Source organism: Homarus americanus, unplaced genomic scaffold (genome assembly GCF_018991925.1).
Source record: "Homarus americanus isolate GMGI-L3 unplaced genomic scaffold, GMGI_Hamer_2.0 scaffold14532, whole genome shotgun sequence".
Taxonomy (NCBI): Eukaryota; Metazoa; Arthropoda; class Malacostraca; order Decapoda; family Nephropidae; genus Homarus; species Homarus americanus.
Genome location: NW_024713954.1, coordinates 476758 through 496937, shown reverse-complemented (window position 1 = coordinate 496937; position 20180 = coordinate 476758). Strand labels below are relative to the sequence as shown.

The 20180-nt window shown below is 46.0% G+C and overlaps 1 protein-coding gene across 1 annotated transcript in view; it reads left to right on the top strand.

The window, feature by feature from the left end:
• LOC121875257 (rap guanine nucleotide exchange factor 6-like) overlaps positions 1 to 19599 on the top strand; it is a gene marked incomplete at its 5' end in the record, with an annotated part of 52885 nt that extends 33286 nt beyond the window's left edge. The window contains 1 exon segment of the mRNA XM_042379721.1: positions 19512 to 19599. Coding sequence (XP_042235655.1) covers positions 19512 to 19599 — 88 coding nt within the window.
• Between the last annotated feature and the right edge of the window lie 581 nt (positions 19600 to 20180).

The window sequence follows — 20180 nt, the reverse complement described above, 5'->3', positions numbered from 1 at the left end:
CCTACGTGAAGCCTCATCAGGAGATACAACGTAATATTGGGCGTACACAGAATATGGAAGCATTATTATTATTATTATTATTATTATTATTATTATTATTATTATTATTATTATTATTATTATTATTATTATTATTATTAGTATTATTAGTAGTAGTAGTAGTAGTAGTAGTAGTAGTAGTAGTAGTTAGTATTAGTATTAGTAATATTATTATTATTATTATTATTATTAGTATTAGTATTATATTTTCGCCTCTAGGTCCACCTGTGCCCGGATGGACTAATCCCCGTAAAAAAAAAGCTATATCTCAAATGTGTTTTATGATACACTGAAACAAAGGATATATAGTCCGAGAAAAATTGAGACCCACTGAGCTACATAGGGATTAATCTCTACATAATCCAAATATAGAAATTACTCCTAAACTTTTAAATCATTTTAATTAAAAAGAAAAAATGACTCTTCCTCCTCCTCTTCTCGTTATCTTCTTACCCTTCCTCTTCTTATTATCGTCCGTCCCGGGTGTTACCTCTACGTTAATTTGCCTTCCTGTTGGTGTTCTCCCTGAATCACTCCGGTTCATTAATCCTTTGGCCTTTTGCCTAATCGATGTGGGGCCTCCAGTCCTCCTCCTCTGTGGAAATTTATTTGTTGGTGGAAATCTCATCTATCTTTCCGTATACTTTTAAAGCGTGTACATAATTCTCTCTCTGTGTGGAGGGCCAGTCAGCCGTCAGCCCAACATGACAAAGTGCTGTGGGCAGTTAGCGTTTTCCGTGGTGTTTTGTGGTTGGTCGCCACTAACTGGATTACCCTGCTACGGCCCAGATAATTAAGGCTCTTGATTGGTTTATCGGCTGCGTATTTGTGTAATTGACGAGCGGTGGGCGTCCAGTCCTTCCGTTGGTGGCGTGACAGTGCCATACCGAGGAGAGGGGGGGCGGGGCCTGTCCATCAGGTAGTGTGGACAGAGGGTGTACCGTCCATCAAGTAGTGTGTGACAGAGGGTGTACGTCCATCAAGTAGTGTTGTGACAGAGGGTGTACCGTCCATCAAGTAGTGTTGTGACAGAGGGTGTACCGTCCATCAGGTATAGAGGTACCGTCCATCAAGTAGTGTTGTGACAGAGGGTGTACCGTCCATCAGGTAGTGCTGTGACAGAGGGTGTACCGTCCATCAAGTAGTGTTGTGACAGAGGGTGTACCGTCCATCAAGTAGTGTTGGACAGAGGGTGTACCGTCCATCAGGTAGTGTTGTGACAGAGGGTGTACCGTCCATCAGGTAGTGTTGTGACAGAGGGTGTACCGTCCATCAAGTAGTGTTGTGACAGAGGGTGTACCGTCCATCAGGTATTGTTGTGACAGAGGGTGTACCGTCCATCAGGTAGTGTTGTGACAGAGGGTGCACGTCCATCAGGTAGTGCTGTGACAGAGGGTACCGTCCATCAGGTAGTGCGTGACAGAGGGTGTACCGTCCATCAGGTATTGTTGTGACAGAGGGTGTACCGTCCATCAGGTATTGTTGTGACAGAGGGTGTACCGTCCATCAGGTAGTGTTGTGACAGAGGGTGTACGTCCATCAGGTATTGTTGTGACAGAGGGTGTACCGTCCATCAGGTATTGTTGTGACAGAGGGTGTACCGTCCATCAGGTATTGTTGTGACAGAGGGTGTACCGTCCATCAGGTATTGTTGTGACAGAGGGTGTACCGTCCATCAGGTAGTGTTGTGACAGAGGGTGTACCGTCCATCAGGTATTGTTGTGACAGAGGGTGTACCGTCCATCAGGTATTGTTGTGACAGAGGGTGTACCGTCCATCAGGTATTGTTGTGACAGAGGGTGTACCGTCCATCAGGTATTGTTGTGACAGAGGGTGTACCGTCCATCAGGTAGTGTTGTGACAGAGGGTGTACCGTCCATCAGGTATTGTTGTGACAGAGGGTGTACCGTCCATCAGGTATTGTTGTGACAGAGGGTGTACCGCCCATCAGGTAGTAGTTGTGACAGAGGGTGTACCGTCCATCAAGTAGTGTTGTGACAGAGGTGTACCGTCCATCAGGTATTGTTGTGACAGAGGGTGTACCGTCCATCAGGTAGTGTTGTGACAGAGGGTGTACCGTCCATCAGGTAGTGCTGTGACAGAGGGTGTACCGTCCATCAGGTAGTGCTGTGACAGTGGGTGTACCGTCCATCAGGTAGTGCTGTGACAGAGGGTGTACCGTCCATCAAGTATTGTTGTGACAGAGGGTGTACCGTCCATCAGGTATTGTTGTGACAGAGGGTGTACCGTCCATCAGGTAGTGCTGTGACAGAGGGTGTACCGTCCATCAAGTAGTGTTGTGACAGAGGGTGTACCGTCCATCAGGTAGTGTTGTGACAGAGGGTGTACCGTCCATCAGGTAGTGTTGTGACAGAGGGTGTACCGTCCATCAGGTAGTGCTGTGACAGAGGGTGTACCGTCCATCAGGTAGTGCTGTGACAGAGGGTGTACCGTCCATCAGGTAGTGCTGTGACAGAGGGTGTACCGTCCATCAGGTATTGTTGTGACAGAGGGTGTACCGTCCATCAGGTAGTGCTGTGACAGAGGGTGTACCGTCCATCAAGTAAGGAAGTGACGTGATTACCTGACTGATGTGGCGTTACAACAGTGGCATCTGTGTGTTATCTGGTGGCGGAAGTTTGTGCTGCTACGCCCTCTAACGCTTTACCGGAGGTGCTGGTGTGCGACGGAACTCTACCTGGCGCCACTTACAGCGTCCTCACTATCACCTTCCTGAGATACACCGCGTCCGGCGTGAGGTGTAACATGTAGCATGAAAACCCTTACAACGTGGACCCGAGGCTACAACGTATATAGATATACAATAGGGTCGCTGGTTCGCACCCACGGAACCAGCATCCCATCCTGCAGTTATGGCACTAAAATCGGGCGAGTGCAATGCTGGCTATACTCTCCTTCGTTACTGAAAAGAGGCTTCGTCTACGGTGTGCTGTATCCGCACTGCCCCTTAGGAACCGCCAGACCATATGGAGTCCACTTTCAAATTCATTTCATAGTGAATTTGTATTTCACCCCGTATTTTCGCACTTGTATTTGTTGGTTGACTGAGGTTAGGTCAAGTTAGATTAGCTTTCGTTTGTTTAAGTTCCAACGCCTAATGGGCTTGATCTATTGAATTTAGAGACCAGCTACCATACTCTGCGGGTTCCAGAGTATATTTCATCACAGGCAATGATTCAGATGTTGTCGTGTTGTAGGTAATAATACTTTGTGGACAGAGGAACCAATATTGTTAGTCTACTACTACACTATATCCTTATCAACATATTAAGTTAGTCTTAGGAGAAAAACTGTCACTTGTATCAGAACGTTTACAAGTGGTGGGCTGCGGTGCGAGGTGAGGTCACGCTGTCATATTTTACACCCAGTAGTGAAATGACACTACACCAGCCGAATATTTACCTCGGGAGTGTTAGCATATTCTCGAAAAGTATATGTATTATACTGATATCGGGTTACAGCAGAATGAGCGTTTTAACACCAGCCATTACCATTACCCCGGAAATCAACTTTCAGTAGCTGCGATACGGTCATATCGCCGGTGACGTGTAGGGGAGTGTGAGCCGTCGACTGCTCTGTTTACACTGTGTCCTCTCGCTCCCGCCAGGCTAATGTCGGGCTTTATGGTCCTAATGGGCACCTGGCTGATGCGTTGAGTGGTGTGCGGATTACCTATTCAGAAGAACGACCTCTCGTTTCTCTTGGTACTGTCTGCCACGTTGGTGTCTGCCTCCAGTACTATTCACTTGCCACGCTGGTGTCTGCCTCCAGTACTGTTCACTTGCCACGCTGGTGTTCGCCTCCAGTACTGTCCATTTGCCACGCTGGTGTCTGCCTCCAGTACTGTCCACTCTTGCCACGCTGGTGTCTGCCTCCAGTACTGTCCACCTTGCCACGCTGGTGTCTGCCTCCAGTACTGTCCACTTGCCACGCTGGTGTCTGCCTCCAGTACTGTCCACTTGCCACGCTGGTGTCTGCCTCCAGTATTGCCTATCTGTCACTCTGCTCCAGTAACTTACTACTCTGGTCATACAACTTGTCACTTTGCTCCAGTAACTCACTACTCTGGTCCTACAACTTGTCACTTTACTCCAGTAACTCACTACTCTGGTCTTACAACTTGCCACTGCTTCAGTAACTCACCACTCTGGTCCTACAACTTGTCACTTTGCTCCAGTAACTCGCCACTCTGGTCCTACAACTTGTCACTTTGCTCCAGTAACTCATCCACTACAACTTGTCACTTTGCTCCAGTAACTCACCACTCTGGTCCGACAACTTGTCACTCTGCTCCAGTAACTCACCACTACAACTTGTCACTTTGCTCCAGTAACTCGCCACTCTGGTCTTACAACTCGACCTGTTGCACACCGCTCTGGCTGGTCTTGCAGTTCACTGTGTAAGACACTTTTCCCCCAGTTAAGCCGCTAAAGTTCTCGACAGTTGAATTTGTGACTCAAAGGCTTTTAAACTATTATACTCTTTCAACCTCACCTTGTGTCTCAGATTGTAGAGGAGAGAAGAGAAAATGGGAGGGAGGTCTAGCTTAAGTGTGAGGGGAAGGTAGGGTAAGTGTGAGGGGGCTGTGTGGGTGTGAGGGGAAGGTAGGGTAAGTGTGAGGGGAAGGTAGGGTAAGTGTGAGGGGAAGGTAGGGTAAGTGTGAGGGGAAGGTAGGGCAAGTGTGAGGGAGCTGTGTGCGTGAGGGAAGGTAGGGTAAGTGTGAGGGGCTGTGTAAGTGTGAGGGGAAGGTAGGGTAAGTGTGAGGGGCTGTGTGGGTGTGAGGGGAAGGTAGGGTAAGTGTGAGGGGGCTGTGTAAGTGTGAGGGGAAGGTAGGGTAAGTGTGAGGGGGCTGTGTAAGTGTGAGGGGAAGGTAGGGTAAGTTTGAGTGGGTTGTGTAAATGTGAGGGGGATGTGTAAGTGTGAGGGGTAGTGTAAGTGTGAGGGATAATTATGTGTGAGGGAGGTTAGTATAAGTGTGAGGGAGCTAGTGTAAGTGTGAGGGAGCTGTGTAAACTTGAAGGGGAGGTAGTGTGAAGGGGTGTAGTATAAATGAGGAGTCAATAAAAAAATGGCCCCACTTTTACACTGAGACTCTACAGTAGTTACCATCACTAGCACCATTTAAGGTTAGGTTAGGTTAGGTAAGGTAGATAATCTTGAGCAAAAGATTATGTATTAAATTTAGTTCTTTAAGTGTTAAATGAACGTAATAATTAAGCTAGTCTCGTGTACTTTTCATATCATAGTTTTATTTTTATTTTATTTTTTGTTATGCTTCAGCTCACAACATCCAGTTAGGTGCATTCAAAATCCTCAAATTGCTGGAGATATTCATCTTATGTTGAACGATAATTGTTAAACGGAAAAAGTATTGAAGTAAATATTCCTCTGTTTAGTTCAGAGAGGTAATCTGGGGAATAGGAAATAAAAGATAAAATGTAATTGGTAAAAGCAAGTAAGAAAAGATGGTAGAAGAATATCCGTGCCTTTATATTAGAGCCACGACCCGGAAAGCTGTCTAATTGATCAGGGAAAACCAGAGACGCAGCATTCTGGAGACGGAGACGTGATTAATTTGACAGGTTACCAAGTGAATTTTATCCGGTCCTAGATTTCATTTTGAAGCTTCAGAGAGAGAAAGAGTGAGAGTTAAGGAGACTAACCCATGCGATTTAAGCTCGCAAGTCTGCTGCAGTGAACGATTTACATACTTGAACGTTCATATATATGCCTGAGGTGAGGAAGAGGCTTCAGGTTAAATTTGTGTAAAAGTGGCCCTGGTGTAATGTAGAGGCGCTGTGTTAGAGTCTGATGCTTGTGGTAATAATGGAGTGGCGATACTTACTCTTCAACCTGTTTCCACGAGATAGAACACACACACACACACACACACACACACACACACACACACTCTCTCTCTCTCTCTCTCAATAATAATAATAAATGTGCCTGTCTACCACTGCGTGCATACCTGGCCTCAGTGACTGTGCTGAAGTGGTTTTCCCATTGAGTGTGAGGTAGCGTGTGGGTGTGGTGATAGCGACCCGCACACCCACTACCTGTACTGACAGTCATATTCCGCCGTCCGGTTCTCGTGTGTAACTGATATTAAATTTCATATCAGGAGTTTGAAGTAATTTAGGATGAAGAGGATGACGGTCCGGCAGATGAAGAATCGTGACAGTATTTGCAGAAAGAAATTGGGTGAAATGACTTGGCACAATAGTTGTTGTGAGAAAATATTATATGGAACGTTACTTTATTTAACCAAATGACGAGACAGCTCAGATGACGGGCATGTTTGGTCGATTTATAGGCGTTTGTGGGAATTTTTTACGTTCCTTTGAGTACGTTGACTTTAACCCCCTTGAGTGCGATATAACCTTACTCATGGTCATCGTCTTCAAAGGGTTAAGTTATCGTACTTATAGGATAAAGTCATTGTACTGAAGTGGCTGAGATATTGTATTCATTGGACTAATTCATTGTACTTAGAGTTACACAAAGGGATGAAAGGTCATTTCAGAGGTTCAGAGATGACACGATGCTTATTTTTAGGCCCCTGTTTATGTTTGTGTTCGTGTGGAGAAAACGTATGTATCTAAGGGCTGAAGATGATCAAGTCATACCACATATGAACCCTTAAGTTACCCCTTAAGTCTAGCCCCACGAGCCTAACAAGTACAGTCTATTAACCTATCCAATACATGCGAGCCGCGGCGGATGAACTCTTCAATGTGGTATTATTGTCTCTTAGGTTAGGTTTATGCTTTATGAATTTTATCCAAGGAAGAGATGGTGAAGTTAAGGTTTTTCTTGATGATGGTGGCAGGAGTTTTGGTGACGGAGCGTTGTGCTGCCTCTTGTCTAGTCTCCTTCCTGGTGCATCTGGCATGGCTGCCCGTGGTTAAGTGGCCATGATAATTTTGAGATTATTATTAATATGATAAGGCTTATTGGTTTTGAAATATTTATAGAAAAAATATTAAGAGCCTGAATATAATTGTTTCATATACACTACATTCCGCCAGCTCTGTGTGAATTGTTTTGGGTGAATATTATGATGGTAAGCAAGTATTGTCTGAACGTGTGGTGTAACAGTCGGGTTGTTGCTGTGTGCTAGTATTCAGATCTTGAGTGTATAATATACACTTAATTGGGCACAACTTTCCCAGGACTACATAGTGTTTTGTCGACAATTACCGGATATATACAAGATATTAACGCTGAGTGAGCACATTATCTGAAGGGGTCCTTATCCCAGTGGGTGGCGGCCCCGTGCTGAAGGGTGTTTGGTCATGCTCTTCACACTAGCAAACGTCAACACTCCTGCAGAGGCGCTCCTACCTCCCCCGCCCTTTCACTCTCACTGCCTCCTTCCCTCCCCTCTCACAACCGACCTCCCTCACTCAGACACGAGGGCCATGAACAGTGAGTGTATTGGCCCAGTAGCGTCCGGCGTTGTACCAGTACCTGCTTAATACCAGCCTCTGTTTACCATCACATTCACTCTTGTCATTCTCCTCTTCGGGGTCATGTATAATAATGTAACCATTCGATTGAATTGTATACAAATATTGGATAACTTAACGATTAGCCGTCTAGATTATTTCACCTGATTTAAACGCCCTAAAGCTACATGGGGCCTTAGATTAGGGTTAGGGCCCGACGCCTCGTGTGACCGTGTTAAGTCAGGAGAATCAAAAGGAATTGTTAGGGCTGGCATAAGGTGCTTGTGCATTCATGTCTACACTGGTCAAAATATAAAGGAGTTTGGTTAAAGATTTTAGTCAAAATATAAGAGTTTGGAAAAGAATATAAATGCGTTTGGTCAAAATATAAAGGAGTTTAATAAAAAAAAATACAGGATAAAACCTTATGTTATATCGATAATTTTTCTTTTACCTTCATAAAAAAAAACAAATCTATAAATTTCAAACGTGTTATTAACCTGTGTCGAGTCGGTCAAAAAATACCAAGAAAATGCTGGTCAGTTATTAATGTGTTTATCTAGACCCTTGACTTCTCATTAATCTCTGAAGGTGTAACTATAACAGGGACTGGGAAGGAGGGCGTGTGGAGGCTGGGGAATGGAGATGGGAAGAAGTATGGAAGGGGTTGTGATGGGTAGGGATTGTAGGGATGGATAGAGGGAAGAACTGGTGATGGATAAGGAATTGGGGTGAAATAGGGTGAGATAATAATAGATAGGGTTGTTGGAGATGGATAATGAGATTGGATGGTGATGGTGATGGTGTCAGGGATGGAGACAAAGAGAACAGAAATTTACATGTAATTGGAATTCACAAGAGAGGGAAATTTCATTGAGGTTTTAATGTGATCGGTCGGTGTGTACGTGTGGGTCGTGTATAAGAGCAATTTCCCTTGTTGTGTATCAGGGACTGGTTGATTATACCGTACGGGAGAGTTTCATTGTATAATATGATGCACGTATAGCAGGTAATTGTGTGCTATTCTGTCACACAAGGAGAAAAGTGGGAGACAAGGTGTATTTGTTTTCAATTTTTGTGTGTGTGTGAGGAGATACCCTGTACACGATATTTCGTTTGGTACAAATAAAAACTTTCAGTTAGAGATCATACTGATGGTTGAGTCACCCCTTATACTGTTGTAGTAATTTCCGTTTTCTTTGTAAGTTTTGTGTGAACCTAGGTGTGAACTGTACAAACTCCCGCATCTTGCTGGTACTACTCATAATAATATTGTTAAGAATATGGCATATGCACTATCAAGGAACCACGGATTTAATGTCCACTGAGGTCTGAGGGTCGAGGTTGGGTGCGGCAGGAGGTAGGCTGTGAGGGGAATTGAAAATTGAAATTGACACTAATTACTAATGCGTTAGTCAGTGTCGCCGTGCCTAAATTTTGAACATTGGATGAATATTTTAGAAAAATTTTATAAACGTGCAAATTTGCGCGGATGCAGGAGTGGTCAGAAAAATGGCAAATGAAATTCGACACCAGCAAATGTAGCGTACTTAATATTGGAAGAACAAATACTGTCAATGTATACAGCCTTAACAACATCAACCTAGAGAAGTCGACCTGTGAAAGAGACTTAGGGGTACTTGTAAGCCCGGACCTACGGCCTAGAAAACAGTGCGTTAATGTTCGAAATAAGGCAAACAGAGTATTAGGTTTTATATCTAGAAGTGTAAGTAATAAGAGTGCAGAGGTCTTATTGCAACTGTATCTTGCGCTAGTCCGGCCGCACCTCGATTATGCTGTTCAGTTCTGGTGCCCTTATTATAGAATGGATATCAATTCACTGGAGTCGGTGCAGCAAAGAATGACGAAAATGATTCCGGGACTTTGAAACCTTCCATACCAAGATAGATTAAAGAAACTAAACTTGCATTCCCTAGAAAGACGAAGAGTGCGGGGAGATACGATAGAAGTATTTAAGTGGGTGAAAGGACTCGTAGCAACGGATTTAAGTTGGATAAGTTTAGGTTTAGGAGGGAGATAGGAAGGAACTGGCTCACAAACAGGGTGGTAGACGAGTGGAACAAGCTTAGCAACTCTGTAGTAAGTGATGGAACGCTGGAAACTTTTAAAGGGAGGCTAGATAGATTCAGGGATGATAGAGAGTGGTAGTAACTTAGGGTGTCAACTACAACACTGGTTATTGTAAGGATGTCAACTACAACACTGGTTATTGTAAGGGTGTCAACTACAACACTGGTTATTGTAAGGGTGTCAACTACAACACTGGTTATTGTAAGGGTGTCAACTACAACACTGGTTATTGTAAGGATGTCAACTACAACACTGGTTATTGTAAGGATGTCAACTACAACACTGGTTATTGTAAGGGTGTCAACTACAACACTGGTTATTGTAAGGATGTCAACTACAACACTGGTTATTGTAAGGGTGTCAACTACAACACTGGTTATTGTAAGGATGTCATCTCTTCAATACTGGTCTAGTGATAACCTGTTCCCGAAATGTGTGGTTGACACCTTGTACTGGCAGCAAGAGTGACACAGATGCGCTCCATAACAGGCGGGGGTCGAACGCTCCCGACATGAATTAATGTAAGCCATTCTTTAGCCTGGGGAATATGTCAGGGGTAGGGGTGCTGGAACGGCCTCGCTGTTATGGGGTTTTCGGTATATTTTTTATGTGGTAGGAAGAAATTTTTTTGTCTTTTTTATTATTAATGGGAATATTGCCGTGTACCATTGTGATTCTATTGCGTGTTTTTCTTTGTTTGTATATATGTGTGGGTGGTTTTTTGTTCGTGTGTGTCTGGGCGAGTGTTTGTGTGTGTGTAGGTAGATATTTTTGTATATGGGGATGAGTACTTGTGTGTGTGTGTGTGTGTGTGTGTGGCGACCAGTGGTGTAATGGTCAGCTTGCTCGCCTAGCAAGCAAGAGCGGCCCGGGTTCGAGCCCTGGGCAGGGTGAAACTATGGGCAAGTTTCTTTACGCCATTTGCCTCTGTCTACCCAGCAGTAATTGAGAAACTGGATGTTCATCGATTTGCGGATCGTGTTCCTGGGTAATGGTTAGCCAGTACAGTTGGCGAGTTGTCCGGTCTTCTCGGGCTATTCCTTGACACTGGGTCATGCAACTCGTTAATTCAAGGTGTGGTTGTCGTGTTGGCGGCACCTTCTACACCTTAAACAAATTCACGCCTAGGTGGCCCTTGGCCGGGGCCTGCCATCCTCGTTACACGAGGGGCAACCATTATCTTATTATCTTATCTATGTGTGTGTGTACAGTATGTGTGATTATGTGTAATTAAAAATATCTATGCTTGGCATTCTCCGGTTTGTTGTTTGTGAAGGAAACTGTTAGTGTCAGGGTATGTGAGGACAGGTGTACTGTATATATGTATGTAGCTAAATGGTTATCGGGTCAATGTGTATATTTGTATGCATTTTTTAATAGACGTGTATCGAGCTCTGTATTGATGTGTTTGGATGTTCCATATGGATGTACAAGTGAGAGTGTGTGTGTGTTTGGATGTTATATGGATGTACACGTATGAGTTTGCATAGTATGTTATTTGCCTGTGTATATTTAAGTGTTTGCATTATTCAGTACCGTCAGGGGGTCATACAACAGGACCCGCGTGGAGATGTCATATTAATGTCCTTTATACCCAAGAGGTTGGCCGTGTATTGTATAATTTTGTTTTTATACTAACTTGCATAATGACGTCACTATCTCAATTTATTCATTTATGTATTTAATTTATGTTATTGATTTAATTATTTATATTTACTTAAATGTTACAGATCCGATGTATATTTTTGTATGTTGGTTAGAAAGTGTGTGTGTGTGTGTGTGTGTGTGTGTGTGTGTGTGTGTTAGACATAATCAGAATAGTATACAGGAAATATCAATGTAAATAGAACTACAGCTCTAGGTTTGAATTATATGCCCAGTAATGCCTTTATTGTGGCGAAAAAAAATTACTAAACCTAAATATTGCGTAGAAATGTTTACCTTAAAACTAATTACTCAGATCATATGTTAAGAGATCAACCCACCTCCACCGTTTCATGGAACACGCAATATAATTATACAAAGGTGCAATAAGGTCTCAAGCCGCTTGGTGGTTCAGTAGCACACCATCTCCAGGTGACAGTAATTTGTACCTACCTGTGTGACGTATTTACACACTTAACTCCTCCCTCCCCTCCTTCGTGTTCCCAGGTCACCTCCTCATCCTTCTCCTCTCCCTCCTCTCTTGTTGTCTTAACACCAAACAAAAGCAACGAGCACATAGAGACATGCTTTCACATCCTGGACTTTCTAGTGTAACAGTTTACGTTGTCAACAAACGCCAGGGAAAGAAGTAAAAGATTTCTTTACCTTCCCACCGTACAGAGTGGGTTGCCTCTCTCCCTCCTGGGCTCCAGTGCTAAGAAGACCCAACTTAATGGACCCCCAACCCAAATGGGTAGAAATCCTACCATGTTCCAATCTAGTTAGTCCCAATTATAAATGGCTTCCAGTCCTCATATTTCCTAGTCCCAGCATGTTCCAGCCTTAATGGTTGGGTTACGATGGTTTAGGCTGTATTAGGTACCGGTGTTGGGCCTATTTGATCTGCTACAACTCCCTCTCACCCCTCCCATCCCACACCCCCCCTCCCCCACTTCCACGTAAGATAATAAACACTAAACTTGTACTTACAGCCCAGGAATCATCACGGTACTGGAAGCCCAACATAGATTTTTATCAGCGTGAAAATGTTTGCTGCAGTTTTAGTATGTGAGGAAATTTTTCAGCGCGGTAAACTGGTGGTCAAATTTATGCAGTATTCTCCCTCAGCCGTTAATCTCCCCTCGCTACTGCCGGGGAGGAGGGTGGGTGTTAGAGGCGGTGGGGAGGAGGTTGGTGTGAGGGGCGGCGGGGAGGAGGTGGGTGTTAGGGGCAGTAGGAATGATGAGGGTGGGTGTGAGGGGCGGCAGGGAGGAATCCGGGTGTAAGGGGAGGCGAGGAGGAGGATGGGTGTAAGTGGTGGTGTGTTTTGAAGGCAGGAGGTATGAGGGATGGCGGGTTGTGAGAGGTTATGAAGACAGGAGGTTGTAAGGGGTAGTTCGAGAGAGTAAGATTAGTGGATGAAGGAAAATATAACAATGAGGATGGTGAAAAATGAAGAGGGAGCAGTAGATGGCGGGTGATGAGGGTGGGTGAGCAGTCCTTATGGGTGAGGGTGGGTAGACAGTCGTCTAGGTGAGGGTGGGTGAACAGTCGTCTAGGTGAGGGTGGTGAACAGTCGTCTAGGTGAGGAATTAAGGTGAACAGTCGTCTAGGTGAGGTGGGTGAACAGAGTCATCCTGGTGGGGGAATTTAGGAGTGAACAGTCGTCTAGGTGATTGGGTGAACAGTCGTCTCTAGGTGAGGGTGTCCGGGTGGTTTAGGTTGAGGGTTCCGGTGCTGATTTTTCCTGCAGTTGAGCACGTATAGGAAGCACAAGCATGTCCCTGTGTGTGTGTGTGTGTGTGTGTGTGTGTGTGTGTGTGTGTGTGTGTGTGTGTGTGTGTGTGTGTGTGTGTGTGTGTGTCCGGCCCTCAACAGTCGGCTGGTACACCAGGTGAAGGGCAACCGACCCTACATTCACTGTTTGTCAATACTCGTTAACATTGATGCCTGTCGATGGTGTTGGGTGCACCGGTGTGTCGTGCACGTTAAAATTGGCGTGCATGCAAGTGTGTGTGTGTGTGTGTGTGTGTGTGTGAGACTGTGTGTTTCTTTGTGTTTCTTACTGTGTTTCATCCGGCTTAGCCATGATGGTAGGGTGTTGAAAACCTGAGTGTACAGAGATCTTCCCACCGTGCTCAGGTGATACATCTCTCTTTGGTCGTCGACCCTGGCCTGTCCGCTTCCTGCACCTGCTGCCGTGACGGGCCCTCAGCAGCACGCTCCCCACCGTCTGGTAAACAAGACTTAACAGCGGTCAATGAGTATTTTTCTAACGGGTGTTAAAATTAGTGTTTGTCTGTGGAGCGTCCGTCTGTCAGTCCGTGATTCAAGGATCACGGACCGTCAGTTTCATGGTGGAGGGTGTCTGTGGGCGCCATGGTAGAGGGTGTCTGTGGGCGCCATGGTGGAGGGTGTCTGTGGGCGCCATGGTGGAGGGTGACTGTGGGCCGCCATGGTGTGGATGTGTCTGTGGGCGCCATGGTGTGGGCGCCATGGTGGATGTGGTGCTTGGGCGCCATGGTGGAGGGTGTCTGTGGGCGCCATGGTGGTGTCGCCATGGTGGAGGGTGTCTGTGGCGCCATGGTAGAGGTGCCTGTGGGCGCCAGGGTGTCTTGGGCGCCATGGTGGAGGTGTCTGTGGGCAGGTAGAGGGTGTCTGTGGGCGCCATGGTGGAGGGTGTCCATGGTGTGGGCGCCATGGTGGAGGTGTCTGTGGGATGGTAGAGGGTCTGTGGGCGCCATGGTGGGGTGTGGGCGCCATGGTGGAGGTGTCTGTGGGCGGTGTAGCCAGAAGTGTCTGTGGGCGTAAGGTGTCTGTGGGCGCCAAAGCTATGGTAGGTGTGGATGGTGGAGGTGTCTGTGGGCGCCATGGTGGAGGTGTCTGTGGGCGCCGCCATGGTGGGGTGTCTGTGGGCGTGGTGGAGGTGTCTGTGGGCGCCATGGTGGGAGGGGTGTCTGTGGGCGCCATGGTGGAGGGTGTCTGTGGGCGCCATGGTGGGTGTCATGCCAGAGGTGTCTGTGGGCGCCATGGTGGAGGGTGTCTGTGGGCGCCATGGTGGAGGGTGTCTGTGGGCGCCATGATGGGGGTGACTATGGGTTCTATGGTGGAGGGGTGTCTGTGGGCGCCATGATGGGGGTGACTGTGGGCGCCATGATGAGGGTGACTGTGGGTTCTATGGTGGAGGTGTCTGTGGGCACCATGGTGGAGGTGTCTGTGGGCGCCATGATGAGGGTGACTGTGGGTTCTATGGTGGAGGTGTCTGTGGGTTCCATGGTGGAGGGTGCCTGTGGGCGCCATGGTGGAGGGTGTCTGTGGGCGCCGTGGTGGAGAGGTCTTGGCGCCATGGTGGAGGTGTGTGGGCGCCATGGTAGAGGTGTCTGTGGGCGCCATGGTGGGAGGGTGTCTGTGGGCGCCATGGTGGAGGTGTCTGTGGGCGCCATGATAGAGGGTGTCTGTGGGCATCATGGTGGGAGGGTGTCTGTGGGCGCCATGGTGGAGGGTGTCTGTGGGCGCCATGGTAGAGGGTGTCTGTGGGCGCCATGGTGATGTCTGTCTGGGGCATCATGGTGGAGGGTGTCTGTGGGCATCATAGTGTGGAGGGTGTCTGTGGGCGCCATGTTAGGGAGTGCCTGTGGGCGCCATGGTGGAGGGTGTCTGTGGGCGCCATGGTAGAGGGTGTCTGTGGGCATCATAGTGGAGGGTGTCTGTGGGCGCCATGGTGGAGGGTGACTGTGGGCATCATAGTGGAGGGTGACTGTGGGCTGTGGGCGCCGTGGTGGATGTCTGTGGGCGCCATGGTGGAGGGTGTCTGTGGGCGCCATGGTGAGGTGTCTGTGGGCGCCATGGTGGAGGGTGTCTGTGGGCGCCATGGTGGAGGTGTCTGTGGGCGCCATGATAGAGGGGTGTCTGTGGGCATCATGGTGGAGGGTGTCTGTGGGCGCCATGGTGGAGGGTGTCTGTGGGCGCCATGGTAGAGGGTGTCTGTGGGCGCCATGGTGGAGGGTGTCTGTGGGCGCCATGATAGAGGTGTCTGTGGGCATCATGGTGGAGGGTGTCTGTGGTAGAGGGTGTCTGTGGGCATCATAGTGGAGGGTGACTGTGGGCATCATAGTGGAGGGTGACTGTGGGCATCATAGTGGAGGGTGTCTGTGGGCGCCATGGTGGAGGGTGACTGTGGGCATCATAGTGGAGGGTGACTGTGGGCATCATAGGGTGCCTACAAACGCCGGCTCCATTAGTGTGGGCAACCCTCGTAGTGTTTTCACGTCAGAGAGCAGCATCACGTGAGTGTGTTCGTCTCTCTGGGTCCTTCCCGTTGAGATTTAATGGTGGACAGAGAGAGGAAATGTGCCGTCCAGGTGAAGAATGGCCGGAGAGTCATTCAATGGGGCCGTTCATTAGGGAAGGTAGGATATTAATGCTGCTGAATGAAAAGATACCGCACTAATGAAACTTATTTACCATTTATTTTTTCCCGTGTTTGGTGTACCCTGATTTATGACGAATGATTTTTATTTCTTTTTTTTTGTGTTTAGCTATGATAGATTTTCGGTAATCCTGTGGCGGTAAAAATTGTTGAAACTTTACCTAAAGATTTATTTGTGATGAAAGATATTAAATACTGTATAGCTTAATGAATTTGGTTTAGTTGTCGTTCGTGTTGCTAATTTTGATACAATATTACAGTTGCAGGTATTGAGATTTCAAAATAATTATTTGGTTAAGGAAGTGGACGACCTCCTGTCTGTGGGTTGGCGACCACGGCCCTCAACTCCAAACGTTTTCAATCTTTTTTTTTTTTTTTACTGATCCTCTCAGATTTTACATCTCTCCGGGAACCCAGATTTTAATTTTAATAAGATTATAGTACACGAACACAACTCAGGACCAATAGTAGTCTGGTGGTGGACAACCCGAGTGAGTACCTCTCTCTTGATAGCTGGAGTGTGACCAGGAAATAACGGCTTAGAAAAAAACTCCTGTAAAAATCCAAATCTTGGAGAAAATTGCTGTCTCTGTATATACTCGAGGACAAGTTATAGTGGTTCCAAGACTGATACATCCCGCCACAAAATACTCTCTTACGCAGACCTCTGTGTATAAGTTCAACTCGCCTTTACCCCACGTTGAAACCATCTGGGGTGTGGGACGATGCTTGGTACGCGGAATGGAGACACTCTGGTTTACTTCATATAATTCACAAATTATGTTCATCTGTTGATCGTTTTTACTACTTGAATGTTCACCAAGGATGTTCTTCACTTTGTCTTGTTTATCAAGGGGTTAAATCATCATCACCATTATCAGAGTAAACCATCATTATCAGATTACACCATTATCCTCATCTGATTAAACCATCATTCTCATCAGATTAACTATCATCATCCTCATCACATTAAACCAGCATCCTCATCTAATTAAACCCTAATTTTCATCAGCTTAAACCATCATCATAATCGTCATCATCATTTTCATCATCATCATCAGATTAAACCATCATTCTCAATCGTCAATTAGCGAACAATATAATGTGAAAAGTATTATTATTTTTTTATTTACACAACGTCAGAGTTGAAAACGCTCGTAATTGACTTACACATTGGTCGAATGATTTAATCCATTTATATCTGGAACTGAAATAAAAAGCTTTACGAGCCTACGGTGACCTTGTTTAGTAGTTATTGCATTATATTTATGAAAACTTGACATTACTTAAAACACAGTGATATCAGTACGATGAGAACCCCTGAGTACGATGATTTAACCCTTTGAGTACGATGACAACCCCCGAGGTCATCAAGTCATTATGCTCAAGAGGTTAAGTCATCGTATTGAAGGGGTTGTCATAGTATTCAAGGGGTTAAACCATTGTTGTCAAAGTGTTAAGTCATCGTACTCTCGGGGTTAAGTCATCGTTCTCAAATGGTTAAGTTATCGTACTCCAGGGGTTGTCATCGTACTCAAGGGGTTAAACCTTTCTTGTCAAAGGGTTAAGTCATCGTATACTCAAGGGGTTGAGTCATCGTTCTCAAAGGGTTAAATAATTGTACTCAAGGGATTAAATCATCGTACTCGAGGGTTTTTCTTCGTACTCAATGGGTTAAATCACCGTACTCGTAGGTTTGTTATCATACGCAAGGAGTTAATTGTGCAGTGAGTACAGGTGAGTAAGTAAGTTATAGGCAAAGACAGAAGCGATTATAGGAATTACGGTAACCTGTTAACTCAAGGTACACAATCCATAGTTAGCTAGAATAAAAAAAATTAAGCTCCATTGATATAATTAAAAGTGTTGACTGGAGTAGTGATTAATTATCTTGTATTGTACATTAGTTCTTGTTAAGCCGTAAATTTTATTAAGTTTTTCATTCACCATAGTCAAATATTTCTGTTCTGAGTCATTTAATGTTTGTATTGGTATTTATTTGTTTTTATTTTTTCGTGATGTAATGTTTTTATTGACATTTAGAGTTTTAACAATGCTAACTTTTTATTTTTCCCAATTTATTCGAGGTTTGTTAACTAACGTAATCACTGCAGTCACTCATATCCCTGACCTTTTTATTTAATCTTTTTAAATTCCGGTCAGACAGATATAAAATGTATAACCACTAATGATGTGCTTTGAACACAGTGTACAATTACCATTACAGTATTATAGAAATATTTTGGTAGTTGGCTGTGTGTTGATTGAAGTGCTTGAATGAGAGTGGGGATAGTTCTCAACAGCTAGCAGAAGTGAGGAAGATATGGTAGGATGTGGCGATGGCAGAAGCTGGACCCACCACCACCACCACCCTCCTGCACCATTGATCACCTACACGGGGTACACCAATGACCTGGCTTGTTGGGGATCTGGGTCAGGTAGTTACTCTTGCAGGGACAAGTCCAGCCACACCATCTAGCCACATCATCCAGCTTTAAGGGCAGGTGATAGAGGGGGGGGGGGGACTCAAATCGGTTCATTCAGATCAGATAGTTTGCTGAATTGGGTTTTCTTTCACCTTGGTGTAACCTGGAAGAACGCCTCGGTGGCCATTACCTTCAAGACGGTCACTCTTATCCCACTCCTTCTCTTCCTCCTCACTCTTATCCCACTCCTTCTCTTCCTCCTCCCTCTTATCCCACTCCTTCTCTTCCTCCTCACTCTTATCCCACTCCTCTTCCTCCTCCCTCTTATCCCTCTCCTTCTCTTCCTCCTCACTCTTATCCCACTCCTTCTCTTCCTCCTCCCTCTTATCCCTCTCCTTCTCTTCCTCCTCACTCTTATCCCACTCCTTCTCTTCCTCCTCCCTCTTATCCCTCTCCTTCTCTTCCTCCTCCCTCTTATCCCTCTCCTTCTCCCCATCCCTCTCTCCTCCTCCCTCTTATCACTCTCCTTCCCCTCTTCCATTTCCCTCCTCCCTCTTATCCTTCTCCTTCCTTTCACCCCTCTTTCACCCACTCCACCTCTTCCTCCCTCTCGCCCCTGTCCTCCTTCTCTTCTCTCTCTAGTCCTCATCTTCCTCCCTCTCACCCCCTTTTCCTCTTCCTCCTCACTCCTCTCCTCCTCACTCCTCTCCTTCTCCCTCTCTCCTCCTCCTCCTTCTCCTCCTCCTCCTTCTCCTCCTCACCCCTCTCTTCCTCCCTGTCACCCCTTCACCGTCTCTGCCTTTCTCCTCAAAACACATGATACTCCTCGGTTCATAAATCGTGACACTCATGCCAGTGACCGCCTTTTGTCTCCCTAATTGATCCAAGTAAAAGGCGCCATCTTTCAGTCCTTCACCAGCACTTCACTATCCCAGAGGCTAGAAGATTTAGGAATTTGTGGCTGAGATTAGTCCGCCCATCATGCCCGCTTCCTGATCTGCGTGATGGATGGTTTTTGTGAGTAAGGGATGCATTTTTTTTTTCGTGTCGCCTTACGCAGACATTGAGCTGTAGCTGTGTTTCCTAGAGCCTCTCCACTCTATAAATCCTCTATAAAGTCTTAACTGTGACGTGGAAGTAAAGTTTTCCTGAGGTGACGAGCAGCAGAGAGCTTGTGGACCAGGTACTGAAGTATGTACAGTACAGCCTGACCCGCCAGTTGTGAGTCGCTTGTCTCCTCCACGTTCTTCCCTGGTGTGGTTTTGGTTAGGTTAGGTTAGCTGCAGGTGATCCAAAACGTACACAATGAACATATTCTTAAGCTACTTCCCTTATAATACTGTGTTGTGTGTATATTATTAAGTTGTGTTAATTAGTCAGAAGTTATCATAAATGTCTTGTTTATTGCAGCCGCGGGGAGCTGGCCACCTGCTGGTACATCCTGCTCTCCGGCTCTGTCTTCATTGATGGCTCCATGTATCTCCCGAGGTCCAGGTGAGTTATTATTGATGGCTCCATGTATCTTCCGAGGTCCAGGTGAGTTATTATTGATGGCTCCATGTATCTTCCGAGGTCCAGGTGAGTTATTATTGATGGCTCCATGTTTCTCCCGAGGTCCAGGTGAGTTATTATTGATGGCTCCATGTATCTTCCGAGGTCCAGGTGAGTTATTATTGATGGCTCCATGTATCTCCCGAGGTCCAGGTGAGTTATTATTGACGGCTCCATGTATCTCCCGAGGTCCAGGTGAGTTATTGATGGCTCAAAGTTTCTCCCGAGGTCCAGGTGAGTTATTATTGATGGCTCCATGTACTGTATCTCCCGAGGTCCAGGTGAGTTATTATTGATGGCTCCATGTATCTCCCGAGGTCCAGGTGAGTTATTATTGATGGCTCCATGTACTGTATCTCCCGAGGTCCAGGTGAGTTATTATTGATGGCTCCATGTATCTTCCGAGGTCCAGGTGAGTTATTATTGATGGCTCCATGTTTCTCCCGAGGTCCAGGTGAGTTATTATTGATGGCTCCATGTACTGTATCTCCCGAGGTCCAGGTATATAGATGCTTGTTCCTATTAACT